The sequence below is a fragment of the Gossypium arboreum genome, chromosome 1 (assembly GCF_025698485.1).
Source record: "Gossypium arboreum isolate Shixiya-1 chromosome 1, ASM2569848v2, whole genome shotgun sequence".
In the NCBI taxonomy this organism is placed as follows: Eukaryota; Viridiplantae; Streptophyta; class Magnoliopsida; order Malvales; family Malvaceae; genus Gossypium; species Gossypium arboreum.
Genome location: NC_069070.1, coordinates 116,901,847 through 116,919,283, shown reverse-complemented (window position 1 = coordinate 116,919,283; position 17,437 = coordinate 116,901,847). Strand labels below are relative to the sequence as shown.

The window sequence follows — 17,437 nt, the reverse complement described above, 5'->3', positions numbered from 1 at the left end:
GGAGAAAAAATATATCAAATGACCTTAAATTTTTCCTTCAAGCAAATCTGGGTTTGCCTTAAACTCACCGATGAATGTCGTTAGATGTTGTTGATGGATGTTAGGCCAATAGTTAGGTTTCCCCTTTAAAATAAACAATTCTCAACAACTCTCACCAAAACCCTAAAATCCAAAATACAATAAATCAAAAATTTAATATCAGATTAACGAAGATAGAAATTTACTCCAATTTTCACTATTCTTATTCCTAAAATTTATAATTAAGTACACGTTTGGATAGGTGGTAAATTACGGTATAATGCATTTAACTTACTTTTATCTCACGTTATAATATCATTACAATATTTAATCTCACCGCTATCGTTATTTTTATACTAAGCATAAATAAACGTAACAGTCATCCAAACTCACCCTAAATCTCAATTCAAAATTACAACTAACAATAGTGGTGAAAAAAGAGCCTCCCCATTTGCTATCAAAGCAACTGATATTCAAATGGTTGTATAACTACAATAAAATAGAAACCAATCTAAAAAAATTTACTTCATATCCAGATAAAACTGAAGTCTTGTAAATACAGAAATATAAGAAAAACAAAGTGGAAAAAAAACATCAAATATGAATTATTACCTAAAAAGAAAGCTAACCCAAATTTTCAAGTACATTAAATTTGCGATTAAAGGAAGAAAGCATCAATAGACATTCTAAATTTTCAATAACTAAAATCATAAATTTTGTAAACATTGATTGTTAAGTTTATTGAATTTTTAGATATAAGATTAATTTAATAGAATGTATAAACATTAGAGGGGTAAATTTGTTAGTAGGTTAATAAAAAAGGGTTAAATTATTGTTTGTGGCCTGGACTGGGCAACTATTCCCACATTAGGACTTGAACTTTTTTTGTTCAGATTAGCCCTTAAACTTAGCAATTGTTCCTATATTGGGGGCTGAACTTAGCAATTGTTCCTATATCAAGGCCTAAACTTTGGGTTTTTAAAGAATAGCTTGAACAAAAAAAAAAAAAAACTTAAGCCTTAACGTGAGAATAATTGTCAAGTTCAAGCCTTAATATAAGAAAAGTTGTAAAGTTCAAACTCCAAAAATAGATATAACCTATGAAAAAAAAGCCCATGTTAACCTTCCATTACTAAGTTGATGAGAATTAATAGGAGAATAACTAAAGTATTTAATTTCAAAAAGTTTAGTAGTTAAGTTGAGAGAATTTGATAATTGAGTGACCAAAGAACCAAGTGCATAGTTGAATGACTATTCTTATAATTTACCCAATTTTTTTATAATTTTAGTGGAATATATGAAATCATTATTAAAAAAGAATAGTCAAGTATTTTTTATTTTTTTTGTGAATAAAAAGATACAAAGGAGAAAACTTAAACCCTCAAAGGAGGCTCTTCAAACAATCTTAAAACAAGGCTCTTAGTATGAACTAACTTAGCTAGACTGTCAGCAATTAATTTTCCTCGCGAGGAATAAATTGAATTTTCCACTGCTCCGTCTTTCTCAAGATAAGATGAATTTTCCTAACCAAAGCAGAGCTAGAGTTCTCTAAAGAATCCTCCAAGATGACATTAATAGCTTCAATACTATCAGTTTGGATTATGATTTTCTTGAAACGCCTATCCAGAATAAGATTTAGCCCATCAAGTATCCCCTAAAGCTCTGCCTCTAAAACGGTGCAATTGCTCAAGTATTTGGCGAACCCAATGATCCATTCACCCTTATGATCTCTCACATAGCCACCATCTGCAACAAAGCCTTCATCAAACCTCACCGAGCCATCTATGCTCAAACTCGCCCAACTATTAGGTAAGGGCCAATGATGAAGATGACTTCGTACTGTATGAGATGATTCACTGAGGTAGAGGAATATTGTCTCGCCCAACTGTAAAAGATTTTAATAATTTTGTCAACACCCCATGTAATACCTTGGAACATGAACAGGTTTCAATTTTTCCAAATACACCACACGATAATCCCAAAGAGACATTGCCAAACGATTCCACCCTATGAAGAAGAATGGCTCTGAAGATTGTTCCTCATCCAGTCAAGAAGAGATTCAGAATAAAAAGCAGAATGATCTCGCTGTGGGATAAGCTTATCCCAAATTCCTTTGGCAACATTACAATCTCTGAGTATATGCAAAACATCCTCAACATCATGTCCACAAATGCCACATGCACTACTATTCTCGAAGCCTCATCTTACCCTCTCAGCATTTGTTAAGAGATGTTATTGTAGAGCTAGCCAGATGAAAAAACGAATCTGATTAGGGCCATGAAACTTCCATGGTATTTCCCAGAGCTGCTCTTTTAAGTTGAAAGTGCCTTCTCGAATCTTCTCATAATCGCTTTTAAAAGAAAAAGAGCCAGTCGAGGTAGCTCCTTAGATAATCCGATCAGGACCTGGAGAAGGATGAGGTGGTGGAATGCTTAGTATTTTGTTGATAGTCAAGTATTTTTAGTTGTACTAGTTGAAACCAAATGAATTAATCAAAATACAATTCATCTCACATTAATGTAATTTAATTATAGGTGAATGAAATAAAGTAATTAAATATTGAAGGTTATTAAATTATTAGTAAGTTTATCTTTTGTTACTTAATTTTAAAATTTTGTAAAATAATCTTTGAATTATTCAAAAGTTTTCATTTAAGTTATTAGATTGTGAAAATAGATGTTGTATGGCATTCTCTATTTGCATTACCTACAATAATAGAAAACTTTCATTCCTTTTTTCTTCTACAATTCATTTTTTCCATGAAACAACTTTAAATACCATGAAGCGACTAACTAAAATCTAAATAACTTTTTTATCTGATTTATGACATTGATTATCAGATTAACTTGAATCTAAAGTATGTTCTTTTACCCATTGTTGGGTACCGATTCAATGTATCGATTTGTATTTATAATTGCTTGAATATATAGTTGTAATTCAAAAGTTGAGCTTTTCTTACTCTTTTTTCCTTCCTGTTCTTTGATTATTTTGATTTTGACTCCCAAGTATGGGGTTTTATTCTTTTCCCTTTTTTTTTCCTTTCTTTTATCATCCTTTCTTAAGATTTTTTATTCTTTCATTGTAAGAACTCATAAAGTAGAGGCACCATTTTATCAATAAAGGCTCATTTCTATCCTTATTTATGGAAATGGGCTAATTTTTTTATTATTTATCAGAAATGGTCGAAAACTACAAAACGCGTCCGCATAAAAGCGTTTTAAGAGAAAATTTCAACAAATCGTATATTTAATAGAGTGATTTTGTCATGTCAGCACAAAATACGCTGACATGGACGCATTTTATAGTTTTCAACCCTTTTCAATAAATAACAAAAAAAATTAGCCTATTTCCATAAACAAAATTAGAAATAGGCCTTTATTGATAAAATAATCGTAAAGAGGAATCTTTTAAGTATTAATTGGATGTTGTTTCAAGGTTAGGTAAACCTTGAAAGCATATTTAATGTTTTGCTTTGGATAGTAAAAATAATTACTTTCTTCGTTGTTTGGAGCTTAGATGTGTTGTAGCTATTTTTCTTTAGTCTTTCGTTTTAATGTAATAATGATGTAATGAGTTTATGCATTTGTTAATTTTAGTCACAATGTAAGCAATTTATATGAGTGCTACCACATTTAACGAGTTCTAGTAACTCAAGTCTACAGACGATGAAAAAGATAAATCACGACTTTAAGTGTAATTTCCGTTTTCCACATTTTAAATTTTTTTTTTAATGCACTCAAAATTTATCAACAAGAAAAGGTTAAGATAAACATTGGGTTCCTTTTCCTCTTTTGTTTAACTTGTTTTTTTTTTTAAATTCATTTTCTCATAACTTATTGAACTTATTGTATCTAGCTTTTTGGTAAAAATATAAAATAAAACAACCTATTCATTTTCTTATAATATTCTTTAAATTGGATGTTGATTTGTTTATATTCGGAGAAATTATTTTATGAACTATTTTCATCATATTATTTATTTTTAAAATATTTTATGATATTTTAATAAATTTTTATGTTATTGAAATATAATTTTGCTATTTTTTACCTTAAACTTTGAACATTGAACTCGAACTTCAAATCCAGGTCTGAAAATAAAACCTCAAACTTTTAATCCTAAACTCAAACCCTAAATTTTAAACCCTTAAAAATTTTAAATTTATAATTGTATAATGAATTTAAATATATTGTTTATATTAGACCTGTCCAAGTCCGAAAAATTGGCTTGGACAAAAAAAAAGGCTCGTTTAAAAAACAAGTAGGGCCTCAGGTAATGCTTTTTTAACTCGGGTTAGGCCTGAATTAGTAAAAAGACAAAAAAAAGCTATTTTCATGTTATTTTGTTGCTATTTTCTTATTTTTTTCACTGTTTTGTTATCGTTTCACTATTATGTTACTATTATTTTATTGTTATTATTTGGACATTATATAACTATTGTTTTATTATTAATTTTGTTACTACTTTAGAGACATTTGTTTGTTATGTTACATATATCTTAGTGTTATTTAAGTATAAATATTTTTAAATATATTTTTAATTTGTTGAGAAATATTTATTTTAATATTTTAAAATTTTTATATAAAAATAATATAAAAATCTAATTCACTAAACTGGGCAGACTCAAGCAAAATTTTAAACCTATTTTTTGGGTGAGTCAAGCCCAAGCCTAACAAATAAATCTAAAATTTTAACAAAACTCGACTGGCCTATAGACAAATTTAATTTATATATTTATTTAGTAGTTATTATTTCATTTTATTTTAAAATATTGTTATAATTTAATATTTTTAATTACTATTATTTAAAAAATTATAATTTAATATCCTAATAATCATTTTGTCTTTTCACTTTCTGTTACACTTAAATCGGAACACAATATTTAACCAATTTCAGACTATATTACTATTTTTAATCTCATCAATCTGTGGAATGAAATAATTTTTGATCCATTTTCACGTGTCGAAATTTTATTAGTAGATTAAAAAAAATTATTTTCAATATTAAAGAAAAGACAACTCCCATAAATGTCGTTCTCGTTCTCGGATCTCAGACGTGGACCGTGACGTCACAAGTTAGCCCGATAGAATAATATCCTTGCTTTCCTTAAAAGAAAAAAAAAAAAAAAAAAAGAAAAAAGAACACTATCCGGATAAGCAGTAGCCACATGTATCCATCAACGTGGAAGCTAACCAAAGGCAAAACCTAAAATTTAATCTGCGTGCCTATCATCTGCCCTCAGCCTCTCTTTGCAGACATTTTCTCCCCTGGATAAATTCTACTATTAGTCCCTCTACTTTGCAGAAGTTGTAAATTTAATTTTTATTCTTTAATTTGATCAATTTTAATATCTATATTTTTTCTAAATTTGAAATTTCAATCTTGACCCAACGAGTAGAAGTTAAATTTAATTATTAGACTTGTACTTTGTGTACAGTTGTAGATTTAATTCATATTCTTCAATTAGATCATTCTAAGTCTTTATACATTTCAAAATTTGAAATTTTAGTTTTCATATAAATGAGCTTGTTAATCTATTAACTGAATTTTTAATGAGTAATATGTATAAATAACAATTTCATATTGCATTATAGGTATGATAATATGTTTGACACATCAGATTTTAAAAGTAAAAAAATAATTTAATGAAAAGTGTAGGATTAAAAAGCTAAATTAAAGTATAAGGATTAAATGCACAATTTTTATAAAGTATAGGGACTAGTAAAAAAATTTAACCTATAAAATATTAAAAATAATAAAAATGGAAAATCTTTACCTTCAGCTTCTTAAAGCCTTAAGCTTGTTGCAGATTTTTCTAGGTTGTTTTTCCTTTTTGTTCTCTTTTTGCAGATTACGCTCTCTATTTTCACTTTGCTTTTGCTAAATTTCATTGGATCCTCTCTTAAATATCAAATTTGTAAAGAAATTAAAGAAGCCCCCCTTTTTTTTCCTCTCAAAACCCAATTGATTTTAGAACCCTAATTTCACTTTTTGTTCTTATTTGAAGCTCAAAAGATACAAATTTTAAAGTTTTCTTTTGGAAAAAAATTTGGTTTTTATAGAACTTTCAAGAATAGACTAAATTATTAAGGCTTGAATGGTTAATCCGCTGCCTTTGTCCTCTTAATTTTATAATTTTAAAGCTTTTACCTTGAAATTTCAGCTATACTCTAGCTGAGTTTAGTAAAAAAATAAGAAAGATTTAAAAAGTTTTATATTTGAATGTTTTTCATTAGCTGGGTTGATATGAAAGTTTAATTTTCGAAGGAATCCTTGGATTTAGTTTAACACATTCAAAGGCTACCATTTCTTTAAGCTTCAAGATTAAAGTTTCAATATTTCTTAACTTCGAACCTTTTAAGCTTTTTGGGTCAATTTCTTATCCCTTTTTTGGCTCTTCAAAAGAACCAGATCTTAGTCTTTTTCTTATTTAGATTGGCCACTTAATGTCCGTAGAAAGGTCATTTGAAGCCTGGGAAGAGGTCCAACGCCATGGCCAGGACCTTGCAGATCGGCTAGCTCAAGGTTTTACTGGCTTAATCCAATCCCATATCACCCCACCTTCGTTCCCATGGCCAAACCCTCCAAGATCCAAGCTTTTCGACCTCGAGTTCCCTTCCCAATCCTTTGTCAATAAGGATTTCGGGCTTCCCATTGACAAGTCAACCATGTTCGACATCGGTGATATCGGGAACAGGATTGGTCAAGTCGGGGCTGATTTCAGTGCCGGCTTAAATGGGTTGGTGCAGCAGTTCTTCAGGAGCTTGCCAATCCCCTTTCGTACTGAGGAGAGTGCTGTTTTGCCTGTTAGAGGTGATATGATCTTGAAAGTGCAGAAGGCTGAGGCGGGTGGCAATGATATGGAGGGTTTGGTCGGGTTTTCAGATCGGTCAAAGGATTTCGCGTTCCTCGAAAATGAGAGTGGTTCAGAGGGTCTGGTGGATGAAGAGCTTTCAGGTTTTAATTTGAAGTCTGCTGGATTGCTTGGGAGACCTCAGGTAAACAAACAAATAAAATGAGAATCTTTGACGATAGTTAGGAGCTTGAATTATGAATTTAGTTTTTGTTAAATAAATTCTTGAAGAGGTACTATTTGTGTTTGAAATGATATAAGTGACAATTTTAATAGTTAGAAACAAGACGGGAAATTATCTAAATTACATATTGATGCATAGGCTAATTTGTTCTTTGGTTGCAACATGGTTTATAGCTGATAGTAGACTGGTATTTAGTAGTATTTGGCTGTTTGTTTGTGAAATTTAGTAGGCATCTATGATCAGTTTTGCACGCATACCATGTGGCATGCGGCTATCTACGATAGTTCTTTTTGAAGTTCTACATGTTCTAAGCTGCTTTTGATAAAGGCATCTATTTCGCATAATGTTAGCTATGATAAGTTATGAATATATTTCTCCCTTTCATATGAATAGAATTGATGGGATAATAACTTTTGAATATATGTTGTTATTGATTTTTTTTCCCTATGTTTAATCTTTTGTTGGCAGCAGGGGACCATAAATATGACCTCGACATATGAGAGTAGAACACGAGATTTAGAAAGTTCTTTGGTTGCAAGGGGAGACCTATGGAGAGTAGAGGCATCAAATGGCAGCTCCACATCAGGGAGTGACAACTCTTTATTCCTTCTCCAGCTCGGACCAGTGCTCTTTGTTAGGGACACAACACTTCTTTTACCAGTTCATCTATCAAAGCAACATTTACTTTGGTACGGCTATGATAGGAAGGTATGGCAATAAATTCATGGAATAATTGTCGCTAGCTGTATTTTACATTTAGTAAATAGAAGCATTTATGTTCTATGATAGGTAGTGAGTATATTGAAACCTGAAAGCAAATAGTATGACTTGAGCATTATGTTTTTATGTTTCTCCTAGTGTTATATTTTGTTCTTTGCTGATAAGTTCTTCAATTGCAGAACGGAATGCATTCTCTTTGTCCAGCAATATGGTCAAAGCATAGGAGGTGGCTATTAATGTCAATGCTCTGTCTTAATCCTTTAGCTTGTGTAAGTTGGTAGTGGTTGAATCCATTTATGCAGTTATTATGCTTCTGTTTCAACAATCCGAATTTCCAAAATACCTGTGTTTTCCCTAGTTTTTCTAGATTAGATTGTTGCTTTAAATTGCATTTCATGTAAGGAATGTTCTCCCTGTACACTTCCTGCAAACTAAATACCTTTTTTTTTTTTTTTTTAAAATCAAGCACTCAAGTCTTATTTTCTTTCCTAACATAATCTTCATAGTAAATAGTGGACTGTGCTGATTAGCTGAATAAGCAACAGGACATCAGCTCTTCGTATTCTTGGGGTGATTTTTCTAACACAACCAGTCTCCTCTTTCTCGACTCTTCCTTCTTTTATGCAGTCATTTGTAGATTTGCAATTTCCAAATGGACAGTTTACATATGTATCTGGTGAAGGGCTGACGACAAGTGCTTTCTTACCAATTTGTGGGGGACTTCTTCAGGCACAGGGCCAATATCCAGGAGAAATGAGATATAGCTTCTCTTGCAAGGTCAGTTCCTGAGTGTTTACTAGTCTTAAGAGGCAGCAAAAAAGTAATTATTCAGGATTTTGTTAAACAACTCCGGCTTTAGGATTTATTATTCCCTTTTTGCTGCCTTTTATGAGTGCTGAATTTATTGTTTTAATACTTTTTCAGAATAAGTGGGGAACGCGTATCACCCCAATGGTGCAATGGCCTGACAAATCATTTACGCTGGGTCTTTCACAAGCGCTGGCTTGGAAGCAATCAGGGCTCATGATGAGGCCGTCCGTTCAATTTAGGTAAGATTCTACTAAATTGCCTTGATATGCACAGGTTTAGAGATTGTAAATGAAAGCCCCTTCCTGCAATAAGTCATGTTAAGGAATGTTTTTATGTTTCATACACTGCCTTTGAATCCGTTTATATTCACATGAATGCTCTCTTAAGTTTGTGTTTTTCATTTGCATCCTATATGGTATTCACTAGTTAGTTTCTACATCTGTGATCAGCTTGTTTCCAACGTTTGGTGGAAGTAATCCGGGGTTGCGGACAGAAGTTATTCACACAGTGAAGGAGGATCTCAATCTGATTTGTGGTTGTGCTCTGGTGCCACATCCTTCCGCATTTGCATCAATATCAGTAAGTTATCCCATTGCAACATCTTCTTCAAAGGTCATTTCATATGCCAAGTTTGTCAGATTTGTAAAAATATGAAAACTGGGAATCCTTAACCTTTTCTTGAGATTTGAACCTTCATCCTCATTGAAGTTTTTGGAGGTGTCTTATACTCGTTTCCTGTCTACCAATCATGCAGTTTGGGCGCTCTAAGTGGAACGGAAATGTCGGGAAGTCAGGGATGGTAGTAAGAGTAGACACGCCTCTTTCCAGTGTTGGCCGCCCATCTTTTTCCGTTCAGATAAACAACGTTATCGAGTTCTGATTGTTTGATGTCCAACACCTGCTGTTAAAGTGTATAGAGATAATTGCAGATAAATAAACAATACCACATGTGAATACCCAAATGCTACTTGTGTTAGCTGGATTTGGAGATTCATGTTCTTTTCTTCTTTTTGTTTCTAATCTTTTATCATTCTTCTTTTTCCTGATTTTTTTTACATGTCAGGTCAACAATTTTGGCTTATGTTTCAGTTAAAACAAGTCTTTGTAATAATTTCTATGCTTAAACAAATTCTTGGGTCTATGTAATTATGTCACTTGGACTCGGGTTTCGGACATGGTCATATCTTAATATGTATCGAACATCAGTGATGATCAAAGACTGCCGGTTTTAAAGGGAAACATGGATATTTTCAGTTGGGAAAGATTGAGGCTCACAATTTGGTCTGGTTAGGTCTGGTTTTATAAAAATAGACCTATGCCAACAATTCCTTTCCTTTGTCCAATATTAGGACCACCAGTATCAATCAATTTACCAATTTTGAAGACAATTGGTACGATATTATTAGTCTCGTTTCAATTTTTGTATGATTCCTACGAACATATCAGCACGTATAGATTTGTCTTGTTTCGTATTGGCTGGTACCATACCTTCTTTCGAGATGCAAGAATTTTTTGCCCACTTGTTTGTTTCTTGTATTCACTTAACATTGTTCCAAACAAAAATAGTTCATCAATCTACAACGACATTAATACATATCAAAATAAAATGATATAATCGATGACCTTAACTTCAGTAAAACGGTGTAAGAATCCACTGTAGCAGATCAATGCTGGGTAGAGAGAACCTTGAATGCTTGGTAAGTGTGCCAGAACATAGCCAGGCCAAATCATCCATCGCAGCTATAAAATTAAGGGTAATCTATATTGGTAGTCACCCAAGTATGATTTTTTTTTCTTTTTTATCACTCAAGTATGAAAAGTTATAAAACAGTTAATTATTCAATTGTCTTTTTTAATTGCTCAACTATCTGGATTTTTGGGTGTTTCCATTTCTACATTAGCCAACTATTGTCCATAAAAGAGAATTGAATGGTTAGATGATCATTTTGTAATTTTTCATAATTGGGTGACCAAAAAAGAAAAAGAAAATCATAGTTGGGTGATCTGTACTGTAATTTACCCTAATATTAATAGCTAACTTGCAATATGCATACACGACTGATTCACCATCTCCAAGCCCTTGGTCAAGCTTGACAGCTGAGTATATTTTACAAATATTGCACGAAAAAAAGCTTTGAAATGTGTCATACTACAGTTTTATCCCCACCCTTTTCACCTACAACATTAATTTCTGGTGAAGCAATCATAAATGTCCAATAAGATCGAAGCTTTTGGCATCCCAAGGAAATATCAGTTGTAACCTAGTCAGCATCATCATTCCCTAATAAAATTCATAATACAGTTGATTCATAGTCCCCCTTCCCCCCAAGTCCCTTGGTGAAACCCATTTTTTAGCCATGGAAGAACTGAGAATTCAAGAAAGGGATCATGTTGTCAATGGTGATCAACAACATGAATTTGATATCAGAAACAATCCAAACTCACAAACTATATCTGATGTGTTAAAATGTTGTTTAATCAAATTGTTGGTAGATGGTATGGATATGGTGTTGAAGGATGCAAAATCAAGGAAAATCAATGGCCTTAATTCTTCATTAGAGGAATTTAGTTTCCATTGTAAGGATTCATACAAATATGAACATGTCAATATTTCTATAGGGGGCTATACTGAATTCCTCATGAATTTTCTTACTTTTCTTCCAGTTCTATGATCAAACTGTTGGGGTTTCAATTTAATCTTTTAGTCACCTTTTTCACATTCCCAATATGGTTTTCTTACTTTGCTTTCATGTCTTTGATGTTTCCATTACATGCTGTAAAGAAAATCATTAAACTAACAAAACTGTTAAAGCCAAAGCAATGAACTTGGCAACTAAGTTCATTTCAGCTCTAAACTTGAAAAATGTAAAAATTTCATAAGGTGGCATTTTGTTTTAAAATAATTTTATGTGATGACAGGGTACAATCTCATAGTGTTGCATCATGAGAAATCTTGATGGAATCCAAGTTTAGGGACCAAAATATACTTAGTTTCCAAATTCAGGTAGCAAAGAGAAAAAAAAAAGATACAAGTACGAAAGTGAATCTAATTGCTAAGTTCGGGGAGTGAAAGTTATATTAATCCTTTTTTTAACCCAAACAAAAAGATTCTCCAGCAACTGGAAAAGCTCAAGTTTTGCTCTTCAAAGCCCAATTTCAAAGCCCACCCGTCCTACTGTTGCTTGAAAATTGGAAATTGGTTGCGGGGGTTTTTGCAGGAACCCAGAAATTTGAGCTGATTTTTTTTCCCTTCTTTTTTGAGGTGATATTTTGTAAGGCTACCTTACTGATAGACACTAGCAGCTTCAAACTTCTAGGTAAGCTTTTCTCTTACTAATCTTTCTTTTCAGCTAACTTTCTCGGATTTGGGTTTTCTTTTATTCTTGTTTAATCATGGAGTTCATATTTTTGTTTATTATCTATCTGGCTTTTTTATAGAACCACTTATTTATTTTTATTTCCATTGAATTGGTTTTGGTTTAATACTTTCAGAGTATTTTCCCCTTTGATTTTCTTTCTTAGAATGGTAGTTTAGTAAGATACTTTCAGAGAAGGTTCTGCTTTGTTGGGAAGATGTGAAAGGGTAATAAAGATTGAAAATTTGTTAGTCCAATTGATTAACCAACAAAGTAGGAAAGTGATTACGAAATTTAACCATTGGATTGACAAAGTTTCCATTTTTACCTCTTTAATGGAGAAAAATGGGAGATATGGTGTTAGCTAACATGATGATTTGTATTGATTGTAAAATCACTGCATTAGTTACTGCAATTGTTAGGGATAGGTAAGTAGAGTAAATAAATAATGTTTGGAGGGATGATAATGGAGTGGAGGGAAAAGAGAAGGAAAAGAAGGATTTTTTTTTTCTTTTCAGTCCAAGAGATGGAAAATGGAAGAAAATAAAAGATTTTTGAGGGTAAAATCATAAATAAATTGAAAAGGTCAATGATTGTTTTCTTTTCCACTGGCTTCCTGTTAATGGAAGGGTTAAATTTTGATGGAGCTGAATGGTGCAAAAGCTATCGATTCCCATTACATTGGCCAGCCCTGTTTTTATTTCTGAAAGAGAGAATGGGTTCTGAAATGATTTTCATAATAACATTGATAAATTATTGATTTTAGGCGTCTTTCTTTTTGCATCTTTGATTTTCTTCATGCAGAAAATATTCATGTTTTTCCCATTCATTGACATTTTCCCCCATTTCTTTGGTTTGCCTTTTTTCCTCAGATCAATGCTCCAGACACTATCGACAGCATCATCATTATGGAATCCATCTCAGAGGAGTGAGTCACTTATCTTCCCCTTTTGTTTCCTTCTGACTCCAATATGAAAGAACAAACTTAACTTCACAATTAATACTGAATTACATCAATGTAATGCAAATTAGACACCACAAAACATATCTGAAAGGAAATATAAGAAAAGTTTATGTACTTGTATGACCTCCACTTCGCAGGTGCATGTTTAGAAATCGTGGAATTTCAGAGGTCTCAATTATCATCTCTGAGTCCGTGTCCTTTTTATTTGAAGGTGAACATTCTTTCTGTCAATTCCTATTTCTTTCTTATTTGATTTCCTCTATACGTGATCTTGAAAGTGATTTCCTCTATTTGTGGATTCCTTTATTTTGTATGAATACTTTCAAATTCCGTAAACAATCAAGTTAGTGGCAAACAAATTAGTCCATACGTCAAATAGATGCTCTACATTTACATTTTTATGACATTCTTCCCTATCTTGTGGTTATGTTACATGAGACATAACATTTTGTTGATGATACTTAACCATAGATGATAGGCAAGAATTCTCGAGAATGCTTCAATTTCTTTTCTCACTGATGGCAGTATTCTAGAGTAATATTTGTTCCCTTCTATATGCAGTTTGGCAGCAAATCAGTTCAGAAAGGTAGGGCACTTGTTTCAGGAACTTTTCCATATGCCTGTCAGAGGCCTAAACAGTACCCTGCCGGCAAGAAGCCAGGGGAATATCCCCAAAATATGGATCTTCCACCAGTACTGCCTAAGAAAAAGAAGAAACCTTATCCTATTCCTTTCAAAGAGATCCAGAAAGCTGCGAGGAAGGATAAGAAACTTGCTGAGAGGGGTATAGAGAAGCCACTTCAGCCTCCTAAAAATGGATTACTTGTTCCTGAACTTATTCCTGTCGCATACGAGGTGTTAGATGCATGGAAACTTTTGATTAAAGGTCTTGCACAGCTTTTGTATGTCATTCCTGTTTACGGTTGCAGGTACTCGTATTATAGTTTTAGTTTCGATGTTTCTATTGTCTTGTTTTGAGCTCTGCATGTTTTGAATGGTGTTGGTATCTTCAAATATTCATTTATTTTAGTTCTACGCAGTGAGTGCTCTGAAGTTCATGTGGCTCATAGTGGTCATAATATTCAGGATTGCAAAGGTCCAAGTAGCTCAAAGCGCCGTGGTTTACATTCATGGGTGAAAGGTTCCATCAATGACATTCTTATCCCCATAGAATCATATCACCTTTATGATCCTTTTGGCCGGCGCATCAAGCATGAAACACGGTTCGACTATGACAGGATTCCTGCTGTTGTAGAGCTATGCATCCAAGCCGGTGTGGACATCCCAGAGTACCCTTCACGACGAAGAACCAATCCCATCAGAATGATTGGAAAGAAAATAATCGATCGTGGCGGATACGTTGAGGAGCCTAAGCCATGGCGTGCAGTGGATCCATCCTCTTCCTCAATTATAGATCTCGACACATGTGGAGCTTGCGAGCGATTTCCACCGCCCTCACCCGAAGATGTACCCATCATTGCACAGGAAACAATGAATGCACATGAGACAGTTCAAACAGGTGTTACGAAGTTGATGAAGAAGTACACGGTGAAGGCATGTGGATATTGCTCGGAAGTCCATGTAGGGCCATGGGGTCACAATGCTAAACTTTGCGGAGAATTTAAGCACCAGTGGAGGGACGGGAAGCATGGTTGGCAGGATGCCACGGTCAGTGAAGTTTTCCCACCAAATTATGTGTGGCATGTTCAAGACCCAAAGGGACCTCCCATGAGAAGTGCATTGAAGAGATATTATGGCAAGGCTCCTGCTGTGGTTGAACTTTGCATGCAAGCTGGAGCTCAAGTACCTCGCAGATATAAACCTATGATGAGGCTTGACATTATAGTCCCTGAAAGTGAGGAGGCCAGCTTAGTTGCATGATCTTCAGATTTATTGATAATCCATTTTTGGTGCTTTGTATCTTTTAACTTTGTATAATTTGTTCATATTCTTATTCCAATGTACCTAACCAAAGATGAAGAAGCCATATTCATTACTTCATTTTTAGAGGCAGGACCTTGGCCTCGGTTTAGTAAAATTGTCTTTCAACTCCCCTAAAATTTGTAAAGCTAATAAAATGGTAAAATTTGTGCTCTGGTCCCCAAAAATTTGCAATTCAATGGATTTGCCCATTTGGGTTATTGAATTACTCCATTTTCAACACCAGATTGTCAGTGTTGTAATTGATAGAGGCAAATTTTAATGGTTTAAGGAACCTAATTAAACTCAAAGAATGATTCAATGTGATGGCTTGATGGTTACGGGTATTCACCGCCGTAAGTGTAGTTTGGGTTTGAGTTACACTAATTACATATGTCGTTTGGGTTTTGTCTTGTTATTATAATTCACCAAAAAAAAATTGATATTCAATTTGATCCTATTTAAAATAAAAATAATTGAAGAGTTTAAATTATATTAGGAAATTATTATTACATAATCAATATAATTTTTTTAAATAAATTAGTTCTTTTCTCAAAAAGAAGAGAATTACTACACCGACTATGAACGCTTATATAAACCCGAAGAGCTAGAGCAATTAACTACAGAACCCTTCGTCTCAATTCATACATTATCTCCGATGGCTTCTAAATCCTTCTCCTTTGCCTTCCTTTTTCTCTTTTTCTTGCGGCCGCTGAACCTTGCGACAACAACCGATTTCGTGGAGGCAAAACCTTTGACTCTTGCAACGACTTACCCTCCTTGAATTGCTTACTTCATTGGAATTTCCATTCATTGACTCAAACCGTCGATGTTGCCTTGAGGCGAAACAGTGTTGATCAAAAAACAAGATGGATGTCATGGGCTATTAATCCTCACTCGAAAGGCATGGTGGGTTCACAAGCTTTGGTTGCCTTTCAAAAAGATGATGGAACTATGGTAGCTTATACTTCACCTATAACAAGCTATGCAACTCAGCTTCAAAAGGGTGACCTTAGTTTCCCCGTTAATGGAGTTTCCTCGATTCTTGAAGGTAACGAGATGATCATGTTTGCAACTTTGGCATTGCCTGCAAACACTACAACCGTGAACCACCTTTGGCAAGAACGACCCTTAGCTGGAAATTTCCCTAGGATGCACCCTTTGTCTGGTCCCAATATGGGTTCAATGGGGACCTTGGCTTTTCTCGTAGGCAAGCTTGTTGTAGACAAAAACAGGTTCAAGAAACCAATGGAAGATAGTTCATGGAATTTTATGCACATTAGGATGGGGTTTTCTAATGCCTGTTGGAGCTTTAATAGCAAGGCATGGGAAGCAATGGCCAGGCACTGCTTGGTTTCGTGCTCATGTTTTTTTTCAATGCTCGGCTTTTTTGATAGGTTTAGCTGGTGGGATCATTGGTGTTTTGCTTTGGCTTGGGGCACTTGGAGCAAGAATTGGAAGAGGAATCCATCAATATATAGGGATTACCCTTCTTGGTCTCGGTGCAATTCAAGGGATCGTTGGGTATTGCAGGCCACATAAAGAAGATAAGAATTAAGAAGAGAGTCTACTTCAATATTTTTCATTGCTCATTGGGATATGGTACCATTGGCTTAAGCATTGCGAATGTATTCTTGGGGTTTCATATGGTACATTTGATGATCAAGACTTGGCCTCAAGTGACATACATTGCTGCAATCTCATTGCTGGGAACCATTGCTCTTATTTTAGAAGGAGTCGGTTGTTGGAGGAGGACCACCGTGCGACGTGAAATAGCCGCCGAGGAAACACTTTAAGCTTTCACCTTTGTTTCTTTTTGAGGTTTTTGTGTTCCATTTTAGTTATTCTTTAAGATCATTTTTTTGGCTACATAAGTGTATGGTTTATTATATGCTTTGAAGCATTAGTAACTATTTGTTGGAACTTGGAAGTTTAAAGGTTTTGGAATTTATTTGGTTTTTTTTTTTAAGTTACTGTCGGATTTTATAATTCAAATAAAAATAAATTAGCACAAATACTGTTTTAGTCTCTATTAATTTTGAAAATAAATAATTTAACATCTTTCAACAAAATACAAAAACAAAACTAGTCATTAATATTATACAAAAATAAATAAATATATAAACACATGATATTAAAGACTAGTCTTTAATGAAAAAGAAAACCTAATATCTCAAATATTTCATGATAAATTATTTTAAAATTTATTTTATATAATCCTAATTAATTTTTTTTCAAAATGATAATTCACTAATTTTTTTAAATTACATGTTAAAGACTTTTATATGCTTATGAAATAATTTAATTCAAAAATATTTTCATTTCATACAACAAAGCATAAACAAATTTTGACATATAAATTTAAAAAAATAATATATTTGAAAATAAAATAAGAGCAAGCTCTTATAAATTATAATAGAATTTATCATTTCTCGTGACAAGAGCATTATGCTATAAGTACGAGATATTAGGTTTGATCCTAAGCAACCTCATTTCCTTCCCCATATTATTAAAAAGAAAAACTTTTATATAATTTTTATCATTTATCATTATATAAAATTGACACATCTAATTACACATGTAATTATTAATTAATAAAAAACAGATGAATGATT

The 17,437-nt window shown here is 33.2% G+C and overlaps 3 protein-coding genes across 4 annotated transcripts; all 3 read left to right on the top strand.

Annotated features, from left to right (window-relative positions):
- Positions 1 to 5,801: 5,801 nt before the first annotated feature.
- LOC108483793 (uncharacterized) lies at positions 5,802 to 9,844 on the top strand. Of its 2 annotated transcripts, none has more exons than XM_017787376.2 (7): positions 5,802 to 7,013; positions 7,524 to 7,760; positions 7,952 to 8,041; positions 8,400 to 8,549; positions 8,697 to 8,821; positions 9,032 to 9,161; positions 9,337 to 9,844. In XM_017787376.2, exons 1-7 carry the CDS (start codon positions 6,462 to 6,464, stop codon positions 9,460 to 9,462), a joined length of 1,410 nt encoding a protein of 469 aa, XP_017642865.1. In that variant the 5' UTR covers positions 5,802 to 6,461; the 3' UTR covers positions 9,463 to 9,844. The 2 variants fall into 2 exon arrangements, with proteins under 2 accessions (XP_017642865.1, XP_017642864.1); XM_017787375.2 differs by having other exon boundaries at positions 7,521 to 7,760.
- A 1,884-nt stretch (positions 9,845 to 11,728) lies between these two features.
- Positions 11,729 to 15,010, top strand: LOC108480771 (APO protein 1, chloroplastic-like). Its single transcript, XM_017783866.2, has 5 exons — positions 11,729 to 11,899; positions 12,811 to 12,866; positions 13,040 to 13,113; positions 13,464 to 13,831; positions 13,943 to 15,010. The coding sequence occupies exons 2-5, from the start codon at positions 12,815 to 12,817 to the stop codon at positions 14,781 to 14,783; spliced, it is 1,335 nt and encodes a 444-aa protein (XP_017639355.2). The 5' UTR covers positions 11,729 to 11,899; positions 12,811 to 12,814; the 3' UTR covers positions 14,784 to 15,010.
- Positions 15,011 to 15,728: 718 nt separating this feature from the next.
- Positions 15,729 to 16,618, top strand: LOC108481675 (cytochrome b561 and DOMON domain-containing protein At5g47530-like). Its single transcript, XM_017784774.1, has 3 exons — positions 15,729 to 16,125; positions 16,220 to 16,346; positions 16,441 to 16,618. The coding sequence occupies exons 1-3, from the start codon at positions 15,729 to 15,731 to the stop codon at positions 16,616 to 16,618; spliced, it is 702 nt and encodes a 233-aa protein (XP_017640263.1).
- Positions 16,619 to 17,437: the final 819 nt, after the last annotated feature.

What these genes read in the sequence shown, in the direction of transcription:
- LOC108483793 (XM_017787375.2), top strand. Translation starts at nt 6,462, where the DNA reads ATGTCCGTAGAAAGGTCATTTGAAGCCTGGGAAGAGGTCCAACGCCAT. An exon ending in GGTACGGCTATGATAGGAAG is followed by an intron (nt 7,761 to 7,951) that starts GTATGGCAATAA and finishes CTTCAATTGCAG; the next exon opens with AACGGAATGCATTCTCTTTG. An exon ending in AGGCCGTCCGTTCAATTTAG is followed by an intron (nt 8,822 to 9,031) that starts GTAAGATTCTAC and finishes ATCTGTGATCAG; the next exon opens with CTTGTTTCCAACGTTTGGTG.
- LOC108480771 (XM_017783866.2), top strand. Translation starts at nt 12,815, where the DNA reads ATGCTCCAGACACTATCGACAGCATCATCATTATGGAATCCATCTCAG. An exon ending in ATGGAATCCATCTCAGAGGA is followed by an intron (nt 12,867 to 13,039) that starts GTGAGTCACTTA and finishes TCCACTTCGCAG; the next exon opens with GTGCATGTTTAGAAATCGTG. An exon ending in CGTGTCCTTTTTATTTGAAG is followed by an intron (nt 13,114 to 13,463) that starts GTGAACATTCTT and finishes TTCTATATGCAG; the next exon opens with TTTGGCAGCAAATCAGTTCA.
- LOC108481675 (XM_017784774.1), top strand. Translation starts at nt 15,729, where the DNA reads ATGGTGGGTTCACAAGCTTTGGTTGCCTTTCAAAAAGATGATGGAACT. An exon ending in GATGGGGTTTTCTAATGCCT is followed by an intron (nt 16,126 to 16,219) that starts GTTGGAGCTTTA and finishes CTTTTTTGATAG; the next exon opens with GTTTAGCTGGTGGGATCATT. An exon ending in GCAATTCAAGGGATCGTTGG is followed by an intron (nt 16,347 to 16,440) that starts GTATTGCAGGCC and finishes CATTGGCTTAAG; the next exon opens with CATTGCGAATGTATTCTTGG.